The sequence below is a fragment of the Idiotropiscis lumnitzeri genome, chromosome 7 (assembly GCF_059441095.1).
Source record: "Idiotropiscis lumnitzeri isolate Australia: NSW breed Sydney's pygmy pipehorse chromosome 7, RoL_Ilum_1.0, whole genome shotgun sequence".
In the NCBI taxonomy this organism is placed as follows: Eukaryota; Metazoa; Chordata; class Actinopteri; order Syngnathiformes; family Syngnathidae; genus Idiotropiscis; species Idiotropiscis lumnitzeri.
In genome coordinates, this window is record NC_142397.1 from 85,470 (window position 1) to 100,474 (window position 15,005).

At 51.1% G+C, this 15,005-nt stretch overlaps 2 protein-coding genes across 4 annotated transcripts; both read right to left on the bottom strand.

Annotated features, from left to right (window-relative positions):
- Positions 1-92: 92 nt before the first annotated feature.
- On the bottom strand, positions 93-12,013 carry dgkd (diacylglycerol kinase delta). 2 transcript variants are annotated; one of them, XM_088299915.1, is made up of 30 exons: positions 11,777-12,013; positions 9,652-9,762; positions 9,490-9,570; positions 8,701-8,805; positions 8,294-8,426; positions 7,611-7,717; positions 7,415-7,540; positions 7,247-7,349; positions 6,512-6,674; positions 6,328-6,436; positions 6,120-6,259; positions 5,970-6,054; positions 5,394-5,488; positions 5,218-5,317; positions 4,887-5,160; positions 4,383-4,520; positions 4,073-4,189; positions 3,903-4,002; positions 3,207-3,317; positions 3,039-3,135; positions 2,847-2,954; positions 2,665-2,778; positions 2,031-2,165; positions 1,778-1,953; positions 1,584-1,695; positions 1,160-1,252; positions 960-1,079; positions 775-892; positions 584-714; positions 93-501 (listed from the first exon to the last, which is right to left on the bottom strand). In XM_088299915.1, exons 1-30 carry the CDS (start codon positions 11,900-11,902, stop codon positions 412-414), a joined length of 3,618 nt encoding a protein of 1,205 aa, XP_088156041.1. In that variant the 5' UTR covers positions 11,903-12,013; the 3' UTR covers positions 93-411. The 2 variants fall into 2 exon arrangements, with proteins under 2 accessions (XP_088156041.1, XP_088156042.1); XM_088299916.1 differs by lacking the exon at positions 11,777-12,013 and having other exon boundaries at positions 8,701-8,768; positions 9,652-9,718.
- A 617-nt stretch (positions 12,014-12,630) lies between these two features.
- Positions 12,631-14,922, bottom strand: lipt2 (lipoyl(octanoyl) transferase 2). 2 transcript variants are annotated; one of them, XM_088299934.1, is made up of 4 exons: positions 14,775-14,922; positions 13,707-14,029; positions 13,245-13,371; positions 12,631-13,177 (listed from the first exon to the last, which is right to left on the bottom strand). In XM_088299934.1, exons 2-4 carry the CDS (start codon positions 14,025-14,027, stop codon positions 12,897-12,899), a joined length of 729 nt encoding a protein of 242 aa, XP_088156060.1. In that variant the 5' UTR covers positions 14,028-14,029; positions 14,775-14,922; the 3' UTR covers positions 12,631-12,896. The 2 variants fall into 2 exon arrangements, with proteins under 2 accessions (XP_088156060.1, XP_088156061.1); XM_088299935.1 differs by lacking the exon at positions 14,775-14,922 and adding an exon at positions 14,434-14,700.
- Positions 14,923-15,005: the final 83 nt, after the last annotated feature.

The following is a 15,005-nucleotide window of genomic DNA, read 5'->3' on the forward strand; positions in this document are numbered from 1 at the left end:
GAAAAAAAAAGGAGTTCAGAACGAAAGAAAATATTAGTGAGAAACAAAATCCAAGTGTGTGGAATCACTTTTAATAACACAAGCACAAAATGTTTCTTGATCAATATACACATTTTATTTTTTAGTCCAATTCATCTCTGGTCATGAAATTGTATTTGTTTTTTCATCATCTCAACTTGCACCAAGTTGGCATTGAAAAGAAAACAGGATAGATAAAATATAAATAATCATCGTGTTGTGTGAATGTAAATATTAAAAAAAAACAAAAAGAGATATCTAGCTGATGCTGATTGGTCGAACGACAAGGCACTCGAGTGACATCACGGTTGCTCGTTGATGACTAACAAACTTGAGCGCTCATTTGCATATTGCCATCCAAAAGGTCACCGGGGTGGGCGGAGCCTACAGAGCTCAGGCCTCGCTGGCGCTGCTGTTGCGATTCAGCTCTCGGATGCCCTGAAGGATTCGCTTCATGTGGCCCACCTTGCTCACGCCCAGGTCCTGCGCACACGTCACACGTCCGCATGCCGGAGATCACGTGACGTGACGACACGAGAGGTGTCCGCGTGTTAGCGTGTGCTACCTTGAGGTCTCGTCTCTCCAAGTGCAGCAGTTCGCTGCCTCGCACGTCATGCCGGCCGAAAATGTCCTTGTACTCGGGCAGACACAGGAAGTCCAGCCAGGCCCCGACCTCCTCCGTGCCCCACTGGTCAACTGAGACAAACGGGACTGTGAGGCAACGGCTCGGCTCGGCTCGGCGCAGCTCGGGCTTACCTGGCAGGCCAAGGGAGCCGCGCGTCTCTTTGACTTTGTTGTTTTTGTCCTTTTTAAACTTGGGGACCAGTCGGAACTTGCCGCCGCGACCCGGCTTGGTGGGGTCGGCCAGCGGATCCTGGTCACACAAGCGCGCCGTCACCTTGAGGTCACGAGGGTCCACCGCAAGCTTTTAAATTTGGTACCTGTTGGTCCAGCGGGTCAAGAGCGAGGTTGAGCCAGGGAACGTCCGCGAGGCCGCCCAGACGCTGACACACGCAACTGAGCGCGCCGTTCAACTGCTCCTGTTGGGCCATGTCCAACGCCTACAAACACACACACACACGTGCGCGCTTTGTGTATTGACGGACTTGGACTTGGCGTCCAGGTGAGCCTTTTTCGTTACCATGGACATCTTTCCTGCCAGGAGCAGCTCCGTCTCGCTGAGCAACGCTTTCACGTCCTTCGCCATGGCAACCACGGCACCGCAGCTCGCCGCCTAGAGACACGCAAGAGACACGTCGGCTTGCAGCAAATGATCACATTTCAATCGATCGGCTGAGCGCTGGGGGGGTTTCTGGGCGGGTCTTTTCATGTCCACTAAGAAAGTCGAGCAAAAACGAGTGAGCGCCTCAGAAAGATCAACATCCATCTTTGTGAAAATTGATTCGTCTACAACCATTTTGAAAAAGGCTTTGTCATTTCGTGAAAAAAATGGAGATGTTCATGGTGGTTAATAACAACGTCGACAATATTGATCCCAATAACACCGGTGATCACAACAAACTATTTGTTTGTCATATCGGGCGCAGACGAGCGGTCTTTCGTACTCCGATGGCGCCGGACTGCGTGTACACGCGGTCCATGGACTTGGAGCTGGCGTTGACGGCGTGAGCCAGTTCTTGTTCCAGACTGTGGTGACTCTGCGCCAGCTGACAGATGCTGATACACAAAAGACTTCAGTAAGCGCATGCGGGGACAAACGGGCGTGTGTGAATGGACAAAAGGAAGGGAAGTCATTCACCTGCTGATGAGGACGCCGGCCGCCTGAGCCAAGTCTCGTACGAGCACCGCTTCTTCCTCGGAGAGGATCTCGGGATGGCTGCCGAGGTGGGCGGTGACCGCCGGCGAGCAAGCCGGGTCCCGAGGAAATTCACACTTTTGTTTGTCCTCCCACGACTTCAACGTGCTCTCGAAGGCCTACGACGGAGGAGTGTCAGAACGTGACCCGGGAACGGACTGTCCGCCCCCACCCCCCGCCCGAGTCCGGGACTCACGCGGTCCCTGGTCAGGGTCTGGCTGCGGTTCTTGTGGAGAATCTTGATGTAGCCCGGAGGTTGGATCCACGCTTCGCCGTCCACCTGCACCGGAACGCCCTCGTCGCCCAGGATGGCGATCTTCACCGTGCGACACTGACATGCACGCGTGTGAGGAAACAAGAATGTTTCATGGGACACACAAATCGGACCGGCAACAAAAGTCGTACGTAAGGAAGGCCCGGTACCCGTGGCGCTCCGATCCATCAGTCTCAAAAACGTAACCCTGGAAAAGTCGCTGATCGGTTATGCTAGTGAGTGCCAATCACAAAAAATGGATCACCTGCAGCCAACTCGATAACCAACCTGTATGCAGTATGATGTCAAAAAAATCTGATCATCATGGAAGAGGGATCTTGACTTTGACTTTCAAATCACTTGAACCTCGACATGTACTGGCCAACGGCCATCAGTATTCTGTCTTAGTTGCAAACGAGCGCTAAATCAAGTCTTTGGTCTGGCTTGCTCGGACGGTGTAAAAGGCGTTCGTTCGTAACGGCCGATTCGCCGGTTCATTCGGGTCGCCACACACGGCGCTCGGATCGTCATCGCCCCCCAAGTGACGAGACCGCCACGCGGGTCGCAGGTCGCCTACCTGCGCGATGCGGTGGTGTTGCAGGTTGATGACCCTGGAGACGGCCATCTGCATGCTGCCAAACACGGCCACCACCTCCAGAATCTTGTCATCAAAAGACGGGGCGGTGAAGGTCTGTGACGGAACGCGCACGAGATGAGAGACAGACGGGGGAAAGAGGAGAGACAGGTTGGTCTCCTCACATCGTCTTCTTTGGTTCCTCCCCAGAAGTTGGTGCCGCCGGCGTAACTGGGAATGTTCAGGACGGCGATTCCCTGCAGGCTGGGGAGGGAGATGGCTCGTCCATCGCACTGCGCACACGCGGACAGGACAGGACAGGACAGCGCTCGCGCTCGCTCGGTCACGCGCTCGGCTCGGCTCGGCTCGGCTCTCACCTCCAGCAGAACTCTCTGCTCCAGGTTCTTGTAGGTTCTGTGCAGCAGCTCTTTGGTTCCCAGAACGCCGTACCACATCATGTTCTTGGTGCGACTCCTGTACACGCATGTCACACACGTGTCACACGCGTGTCACACGCAGTGGTGCCGCTCGCTTTCATTTCTCACCTGCACTTCTCAGGATGCTCGTCTCTCTTGTTGTTGAAGTCCAGCGAAATTTTGGCGTCCAGACCGATGCCGAAGTAATTGTTCATCACGCACTTCTCAGTGTAGCACTTCCTGCAAGCGCGCACGCACACACACACACGCACGCGCAGCACTGCCTTGAGATACGAGACCCATCTGTTCCGTCACCTCACTCTTAACTCAAATCCTTCTTGCCAAGGAAATTCATGCAAATGCCGTTTGTCATTTGCTTTGCGTCTTGATTTATTTTGTCTTTTTTTCCCTCCCTCTTCTTCTTTTGTGAGGCCTTTTCTTGGAGTGTTTTGTCTTTTTTTTTTTTTTCAACTTTATAATGCAAAATTGGGATGCAGGTTTTTCCCATGACATCACAACTTTTTCTCGCAATATTCCGACGAGCAAATTTGTGCAACAGCTGTGCGTTTTTGATCCGAAATTACAGCGAGGCTGCTGCACTTTCGCACTTCAACGTTGCTTATTTTGGCGGTGCCGGGACAGCAATCCTTTCTGTCGGTGCTCGGTCGGCTACTTTTTCGGCACCAATGTCGACCATCTCGAGTGGTGCTGCGGAGCGGCATCTGGAAAATCTGGACTCACTCACACGTTGAGCTCAGGGACACTGGAATGGCTTTGCTTTTTGCAATTTTGGGCCTTCTTGCACAGCATAGAAAGGCGTCTTACATGTCGTCGGGGTCAGATGACGCAAGCGACTCGGGGTTGAGCAGCAGTCGACTGATGACGGAACTGTGAGACAGGGAGGACGACATGCTTGCCCGCAAACCTACACACACGCACACACAGGCAGTGAGAGAGAGCTCAGTGTTCAAGAAAAAAGCGAGCGAGCTTCTCACCGGGATAAAGGATCTTAGTGTTGAGAATTGGAATGTTGTCCCGACTAGGAAGTGATGCGGAGCTGCCCGGCAACAGGTTGCCTTTACTCAACGGCCTCTCGCATGGCGTCTTGCCGGCTGCGAGCACGCAAACACATGCACACGCATACAAAACGTTTTTCTAGTAATTGAGGCGTGACACAATGCACGAAGGAATGGAACGAATCGCAACGATTTGCTGAGGTGTCGTCCGATGTTTTTTTTCGCCCTCCAAATGGCGTCGGAGGGCTTGGAAGGGGTCAAGAATCGACATGCAGAAAGATGTTCGCACCTGGGCCAGCCGCCCGGCATTTGGCGCCATCAGCCGCCATCTTGTCATCGTCCTCTTCATCCTCAGTCGGGCCGCCGCCCGCCTTCGCCGCCCCCGCGGCCAACAGGGACGCCGTCTGCGCATTCTGCTCGTCCACAGCTGCAAAAAAAAATAATAATAAATTTCCTGTCATCAAGAAGCTGCACCTAATTTTGCCTCTTGGCTTTTTGCGCAGCGCAACGAAGCGGTACGGAAGCCGTAGCGATTTCATTTGGAAATCTTTGGAAAAGGTTTCAGGCTGCGGCTCGCCATTACCTTTACAATTCTTCCATCGAGTTGAGGTAATTGTTTTTTTTCTGAATTGAATTTTCTTGAATCTGATGCAAGTTAACTACTGCGCAATCCGAGCATTTCGGAGCATTTTGATTGTTTTGTTTTGGTTTTTTTTTTTGATAGCGTGAGCGTTTTGCTGTTTGGAAGCTGAAACAAAAAGTCGAGGTGAGGAGCGTCCGTGCGGCTGCTGACCTTTCTCAGCGTGTTCAATGATCTGCCGGATGACCTTCTTCAGGCTGTTGGCTCGAAGCATCAGCTGCTCGCGAGGCTTAAAGATGGCCGCCGCCACCGTCGGCGAGCGCGAGGGGCAGGGAGTGGAGTCTGTGCCGCAGTCGGGTGACGCGCATAGGAGGGGCAACACCAAGGCCAGGGGGCTCCCGTCTTCATCGTTGGCCCGACGGGATGCCTCGGACTCCTGCGTCAGAGTCCGCAGGAGGAGGTCCAACTTTTCCTTCAGGAGGCCGCACTGCAAACGGGCGGCACGTCAACAGCGAGTCCCGCATCAAGTCGCCCGCTCGCGTACCTTCTTGGCCAGGACTTCCGACTCCTGCGAACGCTCCGTGTTCTTCTCGTAGGCCTTGCCCACCCGCGCCACAAAGTCCTTCACCGTCTCACACAGCACCCTGCGTGCACGCGCACGCGCGCACGTGTCAAGACCAAGGCCAAAGCGCAAAGGAAACAAAGAGCAAGATGGCGTACTTGGCAGAGGAAATGACAACGGAGTGCTGGTCTGACGTCAGAATCTTGGAAAGGTGAACGGCGACGGAGTCTTCGTAAGTCAGAATCTGCTGCACCTGGACACACCAAAGGGTGGCGCCGTTTGCTTCGGCTCATCTCAGAAGTCACTTTTGCGTGAGCGAAAGGTCAAAGGACACAATTGGTGAACTTGTCAAGGACGTCCGCTGGTACGCCTTCCGGCGGCTCTTCTTCCGATCGCCTCCGGGACGTTTCCCATCACGACGGCGCAACGGCGAAGCGTACCAGCGGACGTCCTTGGAAAACATCCAAAATGGCTTCTGGGGACGGATCGGCCTCTTGCGCCAATTTAGCGGCTGCGCAGAGAAGCGCTTCCCACATTGGTTGACAGCTTTCCGTTGAAAATGTGGCGACAATTTGAGAAGACGACGTGTCGGACAACCGCGGCATTTCAAACGTTGTCAAAAATGGATTTCTTGCGGAGGGTTCTCGAGCCGTTTCAAGTGATTTTTCCACGCCGAAGACGACATTGCCAAAAATGCGACCGGTAAAGACGTGTGCGCGGCGGCGGCGCGTCACCTCCGAGTCGTCGGTGCAGTCCTCGGCCATGCTGGAGGAGCAGCGTTGCCGTGGAAACTTGCTCTCATACACCATGACGCTCCACCTGCAAGCAAAACAACGTGAGCAGAGCGACAGCGAGACCTGGTTCTTGGTCCTCGAAGGCCGCACCTGTCCAGCATCTTGGTGCTGGCCCGCTCCAGTTTCTCCAGGATTTGAGGTAGTTGGGCATCGTCGTCGCACGCGGAGCCCCAACCCAGAACCCGGGCCAGATCGTTGCCGGTTCCCAGAGGCAGAACGCCCAGCTGGCACTTGGACACGACGGAGACGGCGGCATGAGGACGCCAAAGCCGAGGACGCGGCCAAGAGGTTAGCTCACCTGTTTGTGCAGCGTGAGCGCGTCGATCTCGGACAGAACCCAGCCCACGCTGCCGTCTCCTCCGCACACCAGGATCCGGAAGGTGTCAAACTTCTGGAAGAGACGCAACCTGGCGAGAAGCACCGAGACGTTCGTTTGTCCGGATGCCGACGTGTCGCTGAGGCCAAGCGGCTCGGCGCCTCACCCCAAGTGCGGTCCTCCGTTCATCAGATCGAAAACCTGCGCCGGGTTGAGCAGCTGCTTGAAGCGACGCAGGAACTTGACGCCCTGGTTGTCGCCGCTCTTGGAGTTGACGAAGACCAGGAGCGGACTGGTGCAGGATGGAGGACACGACGCTTTCCAAAAGCCTGCGGCCAGCCGGGACGGCGCGGTGGGGACACGGACACAACGCGTGCGCTCAATGGCGGCAAGGTCACGTGAGAGCAATCTCGTTTCGGGCCCGACCGATTCTTTGATTGCCAATTTTATCGTTTTCTTCATTTTTTGCATGCAAGAGCAAGTGCTGAGTAAAACGTTGTGCATTTTGTCCACTAGTGGGAACTCTGACTCCATTGAATCCAATACACCTTTGCTGAGACGACTGATGGAGCATCAAAGTCTTCTGCTTCAGCAAACAGACAAGTTCACGGAACAAGCACGAAAAAGTCCTCTCGTTTGTAACCGAAACGTTAGAGGACGTCTTGTCCATCGCTCAAATGTTACTGAACGGAACTGATGAAAGAAATTTTGATTCATAATCACTTTCTGCATCAGTCGAGAAGAAAAAAAAAAGGAGGCAAGTGGAACTAAAAAAAAGAATGTCCAAATTGAGGACAGATGACACGTGTGGCAGATGCAAGCCAGAGCTTGACGCCACATCTGGCGCCCAATGATGACGGAAAAAAACCGACGCAATGCCGTTCGGCACGACGGCGCTCACCGTCAGAGTCGATGCTGTTGAGCGCCGTGGGCGGGATGATGGAGACTTTGCACTGGCCCAGCGGACACTTGATTGACAGATGCTCCCGGCAGCCTGAGTGCACCTGAACAAAGATGGCCGCCACGTTAACGCCAGGCCAACCTCGGCGGCGGGTCGTGACCTTCTCACCATGGCCTTGCACCAGAGACAGCGGCGGTCTTGCAGCCGTAAGACGCTGCCGCAGGTCTTGTCGCACACGCCGCACTTGGCCGACACCGGCAGGTTGCCCTCCAGCCACTGGTGGGGCATCCACACCTGGCGGACGCACGCTATTGTTTGGCTCGTTCACTGGCGTTGCGTGACACGCGCGCCGCATGAGGCTCACCCCGTCCTCGTCTTCGATGATGTCCCTCCCGATGGACGCCAGCGTTGTCCACTTGCAGTTGTTGGTGGCTCGGACCGCACAACGCTTGTGAGCCTTAAATTTGCAAACTGCGCACGCACGCACGCCGTCAGCACGGAGGCCGAAGAAGACGACAATTGTTCACCGCATCGAAAGGGACGGATTGTCTCAAAATCTTGGACCGTGGACACGCTTGTCCTATTTTGGCTGCCAACGTCACCACGAGCGGGCCGAGCCTCGGCTGAATGCGGGCGTCCGTAAAAAGTGCAAGATGTCGACATTTGGCTCCGGCTTGAAGGCGTGTCCGTACGAATGAGTTGATGGCGCCGCCGGGTGCCACGTGTTTGGATGTGCTGCAAAAGTCGCGAGACGGTCGAGCAACCGCGAGTCCAACTGGTCCCGGCCGATTGCGAGCGCCTTCACTTGCAATCCAAATTGGCGTCCGAGCGGCCTCTCGTCTCCGCACTTTGGCTCCCTCCAAAAGTGGGAGGAGCCAACAGTGGCGGCGTTGGCTCAACTCATTCGGACGGGGAAAAAGAAAAAAAGTTGAGTTGGGTTGAAAGCACGTCCGCTCGCTCCCGTCGTGGTCGTTGGAGACAAAAAGAGGACGATGGTGTCCATGCGCCAAGATTTCGGAGCGGCGCCGCCGCCTTTGTGTTTCCTACCTTCACAGGAGAGTCCGCGTGACGTGACTCCTGACAACGCTTCTCTGCACACGTTGCAGTAGGTGGGCCGCGCGTGTGAGCACGCGTACCAGTTGTGCATTCCGCTGAAGTGCTCCATGCTGTAGCGGGTCGACTGTAACGAGCACGGCGCAAAGCCATTTCAATGAGCGGCCTTCACAATTTCTTTGCCGAATGTGCGAGCGGCAAAAGACGCATCTCACTACAACGGGACCACATGACGGCGCATTGTTATTTCCTAGGAATGCTGTTTGAAAACGCAAGCACGAGAAGCACGTTGAGCCAAACCGCGAACATGATCGGAGTCTTCTCGTAAATCAGAAGTGCCAAAGTGCGGTTCTCAAAAGGACTCGATCGGCAACGTATTCCGAGGACGGTCATTCGCTGACCTGGTAGTTTTGTCGGTTCTGGACGCTCCGCAAAGCCGAGATCCATTCCTCCATCTCCTTCCGGTTGTCTGCGCACAGGATCAGACGCCGGCACGGTGTGATCACCTGTGCACACACACACACACACACACGTCCAACTAACACATGTGACGCGACGACGGCTTCTGGAAACGCTAAATGTCCTCCTCCGACTCTCGCCACTCGGCAGAAAACAATTCAAATTTCCCCATTGTGGGACTAATAAAGGACATCTTTATCTTTATCCACGGCAGCCGTTGTCTCTCGATGGGAAGTTTGTGTTTTTGGGTTGGCCACTTCCAGATGAGTGGCCGTGGCCATTAAAAAAAGAAAAAAGAAAGAAATTTGCATTTCTCGTCCAGGCAAATTCAGCAAATAGGAAAAAGAATCAAGTCCGCTAATCGAGATGCGACGTGTCGGTGACGCTTTTCAATGCAACATTCAGAACAAACTGGGCCTGTTTTATTTGGTTTGAAGTCATTTCAGGGTCCCCAAGAAATAACGTCACTGATATGTTAAACTCTCAGAATATACGTTGACGACGCTTTTAGGCTGGCTGACAGATCGCATTCTTGTTTTATTTGATGTTGAGGATGACAGACGGAAAGGAGCTTTTGGCTAAATCTGCTGCAAGCGACTCTTCATTCTTTGGATGTTTTACGGATGGATCCATTCTCCAAAAAAACAAAACCGACCAAAAAGAAGAAAAACCAAAAGACAAACACCAAAAAGCAAAAGCAAAGATTGTGCGCGAGGTCTGCCGGGACTGACCGTGAAGCTGTTGTTAACATTCTTGGTGCTGGATTCGGCCACGCTGGCATCCGTCAAGTCCACTTCGTCAAAGATGATGGACTGCGACACAACAAGCCCATGAGGAGGTGACCGAGGGACAAACGGCAAACGGAGGGCGCAGACGAGCGAGCGAGTGCTTACCTTGGCGTTCTGCGCGTAGTAAAGTGTTCTTCCCCTCAATTTGAAATATCTTCTCTTCCAACGCTGGAACGAACTGGTCTGCTTCATCAAGTCGCCTTCCTTCAACACGGTCTGAGGGGGCACATTCAAATTGGGGGAAAAGACGTGAAATGGCGTCATTGGCGCGGAAACAACGTTGAGTTCAAATGATCTTGAAATGCAACTTTTTCAACAACAATTCGGTGCAATTAGGACGAGAAAAGTACTGAAGTAAAAGTACAATTAGATGTGTAAAAAATGACCGGTAAAAGTATTCATTCAAGTAATTAGTCAAGTCAAAATTAAAAAAAAAAAAGTGCATTTCGTGAGTAAAAGTAAAAAGTATTTTTAGCGAATCTTTCTTCCCGTCATATCATATGAAGGTGATTAAATTTGAAAGGTCGTCACCTGACCCACCCTTTCAAGTGACCGATTTGGTTTGAAGCAAGGATGCGCCGATCGATCGGCCACCGATCACAATTGGCCGATATTGGCGCCATGGAACATTTTCAACGTTTGATGAGCGAGCGTTGTTTTTTTCTGTCAGACAATGTTCATGTTGCCAAATATTATTTGAGTCGTTCTTCAGAAGAAACACATTTATTATTTGAGGAGTCCCACTTTTTTCTCCTTGACGGATGCACAAGATAGTCGGTCTCTGCGCTAAAGACGAAATCAAGTTTAAATTTTTTATTTGTATTTTTTACTTTGTAGCCATGTTTTTTTTTATTTGACTTTTTGATGATTCGGCTCTGTTAAAGAACTTCAAGTCTTTGACTTCTTTTTAGCTCAATCGTTGTTGTATCGTGCCAGAAAAAAAGTCAACGTTTGTTTTTCACACTTTTGTAAAAATTTATATTTTTTTGGACGCAATTATCTGGTGGCAGCCACCATAAATAAACGGAAAATAATCTGCAAATAATCCATGTGATCCGTATCGGTGTCATAAAACCCTGACAGGAACATCGCTCGTTTGAACTGTCATGTGAAGAATCGTGCAGGTAGACTCATCTCTTGAAATCAAGTTTTTATTCATCAACTGCATTCCTTAACTGTTTCTTACAATTTTCTTTTTAGATATTGAAAACTACATTTTTTTTCTTGGACAATTCTCGCCGAGAGACCAATTTAAACATTGTAAGTAACAACAGTTGCACCTCCAGCAACATTCGGTCCGCAGACCTGAGGCAGCTCGTGAAATAAAGTTGGATTGTATCATGAGTGAAGACTCGACTCCTTGCGTGAGTGTTAAGTGCAAACTCTTGCTATCGAGTGAACGACATCATTCATATGGGAATGGTGAATAGCAAATGTCAGTGAGACCACCAATAAATGTTTCCCTCGAAAAATCGGGATCCCGCCCCCAAAAAAGAGAGAAATATTCAGATATGCAGATTGGAGGAAATAATCCGCAGGTGCCCAACAAAAAATAGTTCACTGCAGTTGAACGTTATCTCCATTTGTTCTTTGATTATTTTTTTTGTTTTGAAGAATGGGAGGCGGATATTTTGCTTTTACAGCAAACGTGCTCAGTGCACACTTTGGACGACATGTTGCCACCATCGAACAATCAGAGTCCAATTGCGTTTATCGTTGCGCGGCTAAGTAGCAGCGACGCTAGCAACGATGCTAGCAGCGAGCATCCCCTCCAGGCGCCATCACGCGCCAGGAAAGGACGAGGCTGTGCTTCGGGCCTCCGGCTGGCAAACGCGGCCGCTCTGACGCAGTTTTGTGGCTTTTGCGTCGCCGCTCGAACACAACTGCAATGCCAATCATGTCGCTTGCTGAATTGTGCTAACACCTTAGCCGCTAACTCGCTTAAGTCGAGTTGAAATGTCGCAAGTTGGCACGCACACGTCGGAAGCTCCAAAAAAATGCAAGTTGTCGTCCCAGCGAAGGGCAACAAAACGCCAAACGCGTCACTGGTCATCACGCCAAATTAGATCGACAATTGCAAGAAGGCTTTTCTCTTTGTATTTATTTTTTTTCAGCAAGTGTGCGTGCCTGCGCGGTGTTGCTGCAAATACAATTGCAAGCCAAGACGACCTGCTGGCAAATGTTGACGTTCTCCGCACCGAGCTTCCGTTCATCGTCGAGCGGCGCTCACCTTGCTGCGGATCTGACCGGAAGTGGACACTTTCCGGATGAGTTTTTGCGGGGTGCCCGGTTCCTGCTCCGGTTCGCTGTCCGACGACTCGTCCGGGCAGCGAGCGCTAAAAAAGTCCGCCGCCATCCTGGGTCACCCTCCTCGTCCCCCCCCTCACTTCTGGAGGGTCCTGCCTGCCTTCCTGGGCCTGCCTGCAGCAGACCACCCGGACCGGGGGAGGAGGGAGAGAGCGCCCCCTGGTGACTGAGTGTGGAAGTAAATTAGGAGCAAAAGTCATTTGTACCAAGGAAACGTTGGACATTCAAAACCAACTTGAGGTGAGTGAAATAATGTTGTCTACCAAAAAACTTCATTAAAAAAAAAAATATATATATATATATAACCATACTATTTTGTCACTGTAGAAATGAATAACCAAACTGTTGAAGTGAATGTTAACCCTATATTGACAAACGCATCAAATTTGAAACAAGAATTTCCTTATTAATACTTATTGCATCACCATATGGTAAAAGCTTTCCTAAAACCTTCTTGCGTACAATCTAATACTTGTCTTTTACGCTCTGTTTTTTTCACTACAACAATTAGAATAGAATAGAATAGAAATCCCTTTATTGTCATTGTACTCAAGTGTGCAACGAGATTAGAGGGCTCCCCTCTCCAGTGCAATACAACAATAATTATAATAATTAGAACACAGTACAAGGGACAATCTAAGATGGCCTGCTTCAACTAATTCCCAACTCGCTGAATCAAGGTAAACAGTATTGTAATTTTGAAGCTTTTAATGTGTGATTTTCTTCAATTTTTTTCTGACATTTGTGAACAAGAACTTAATCTGTCAAGGCGAGCAATAATGATTTTTTGCACTTTATTATATAGTAATAGCATGCAGAAACTTTAGGCTCAAATTTGACACTACAGGTAAAAAGCTGAATTTGGGGGTAAATGCCCATTTGTCAATATCACTTTTTTTCTTGGTACAGTATACGTGATCATTCAAAATATTTTCGTCACTGTCATGGTTGCCGAAAACAACACTCCGAGTGAGGATAAACGCTCAAGAAAAGGGCCCCCCTTCTTCAACGCTCTGCTAGCACCATTTGACGGGGACAAGCCGTCACGCGACCTGTGGCCCCGCCCCTTTTCCAGCCTTTGACATGGCATCCTGGGGTGCCGAGCGACCGTCGTCCAGCAGCTGGCAGCGGAAGTGGCTGGCAAAGGCACGCAACACGTGCGGGATGGCCTCGTCCACGGCAACGCGGCGCCGCAGCTCGGCGCTCAGCGAGGTCACACCTTTGCCCTCCAGGCCGCACGGGACGATGTGACGGAACCACGCCAAGTCGGTGTCGCAGTTGAGGGCCAGGCCGTGCGACGTCGCATAGCGAGAGCAGCGGATGCCTAAAACGCCAAACGGCAAGTCAACAAAAGCGGGCCGATGGTTCCGGAGGCTCTCAGGTGGACGCACCGATGGCGCAGATCTTGTTGTCGCCGACCCAAACGCCGGTGTGAGGGGACGTGGACGCCTTGACGCCCAAGCTTGCGCACACCGAAATGGCCGTCTGCTCCAGCTGCGACACGTACCAGCGGACGCTCTGCACAAGAAGAGGAAGAAGAAGAAGGAGACGGCGATGACTTCCACCTGCCAACTCTCCCGCCGAGAATCAAACGTTTTTTAACCTTTGGGGTCAGCAATCATGAACATTTTCAGAACTATTGAGGTCCACTAATTGAAGTGGCCGACCCAAGCTGACATTTTGTGTCATGTCGCTACTTGAAGCCTCATTGGGAACAATTACTGCTTATTGGGAGGCCACCAGAAAAGGCTCAAATCTCAAGTTTGTGGTCTTGAGCCAAAGCAAAACAAAAAAACTGCGGCGCCGCCGCCAAAGCATGTGCGGCGATGGAGCGAGCGGACAGACGGACGGACCTTCTTGAAAGCGGCCAGATGCAGGACCGGGTAGCAAAGCAGCTGTCCGGGCCCATGGAAGGTGATGAGGCCTCCTCGGTCGGCGTTGTAGACCTGGGCCCCCAGCAGTTGCAGGTGCTCCAGCTCGGCGGGCGGACGCCCCTTCTGCCGGATGCCGGTGGTGTAGACGGGCGGGTGCTGGCACAGCAGCAGCGCGTGGACGGCACCGGCGCCCGCCTGGCACCGCTTGACAAACGCCTCCTGGATGCTCAAAGCTTCCCGGTAGGGCAGCAGGCCCAGGCGGACCACCTCCACCAGCGGGCGCGGCCCTTGCGTCCGCATTGCTGATGCAAAAGCACACAGTTCGAACAATCAATTTGGAGGATAGTTTGCAGAAAATGGATCGCGATTCGGTTACTGGTTTGATCCGGAATTTCGGGAAATTGGGTGCTTATTTTCCCAAACGCCCACTCTATATACGGGTCAGTCTTACGGCATGAAAGTGAAAGTGTTTTATATGAATGTTTTTCATGTTTGTCAATACAAAGTCCACTGTTCTGACTTACAGAAGCCACCAATCCAGGCCAAAACATTGAAGAAAAAAAGATGAATGCTTGAGATATAGTCACTTTCTTCTGCACAAATCACAAGCAACTGACATATTGTAAGTTTAGAGATGATGCAGCGTAAGAAAAACACTATGAATTTTATTGGACCTTAATGCACGATCGTTTGCATGTCTACTTACCTATCTTCGAAAAGTGTGTGTATATATATATATAGATAGATAGAGTTAAATCAGGTTACTTTGTAAGATTGGCTGCCATTAAAATGGTGACTGTAGCTAATTCTACTTTAAACGCATACATGGAACTGTTTGTATATCTGACGATGCTGAGGGCCGCTGAAAACACTTAATTTGAAAACTAAAAGCTGCCAACAAGTACTTCCGCTCATCGAGTTTCCCCGCGAACGTCGAGGTCGCCGCACTCCGCGCATACCCCGTTGACTTAAACGGCCTAAAGTTGAACTGTATCGTATCATAAACGTCACGTTTGGAATGGAAGCGTTTTATTGGAGCGTTCTTACCTCTAACTGGCCAAACGAGATTTGTTGGATGACTTGACGACCGGAGGCATTTCTTTCTTTTCGTGTCCTTTTTCTTCTTCCTTCGATTTACTGGCGCATTGGTCGTAACTTACAGTTGCATGCCGCCACCTGCTGTACAAGAGTGTGTATCACCCATGTCCCTGCTCCAGCATATATATATATATATATATATATATATATATATATATATATATATATATATATATATAT

Excerpts from the sequence above, each read along its gene's own strand:
- lipt2 (XM_088299934.1), bottom strand. The coding sequence starts at position 14,027 with ATGCGGACGCAAGGGCCGCGCCCGCTGGTGGAGGTGGTCCGCCTGGGC. Across the intron at positions 13,372-13,706 it reads ATCTGGCCGCTTTCAAGAAG|AGCGTCCGCTGGTACGTGTC; the intron begins GTCCGTCCGTCT and ends CTTCTTGTGCAG. Across the intron at positions 13,178-13,244 it reads CAACAAGATCTGCGCCATCG|GCATCCGCTGCTCTCGCTAT; the intron begins GTGCGTCCACCT and ends TTGGCGTTTTAG.
- dgkd (XM_088299915.1), bottom strand. The coding sequence starts at position 11,902 with ATGGCGGCGGACTTTTTTAGCGCTCGCTGCCCGGACGAGTCGTCGGAC. Across the intron at positions 8,806-9,489 it reads ATGTTAACAACAGCTTCACG|GTGATCACACCGTGCCGGCG; the intron begins GTCAGTCCCGGC and ends GTGTGTGCACAG. Across the intron at positions 4,190-4,382 it reads ATGCCGGGCGGCTGGCCCAG|CCGGCAAGACGCCATGCGAG; the intron begins GTGCGAACATCT and ends GCGTGCTCGCAG.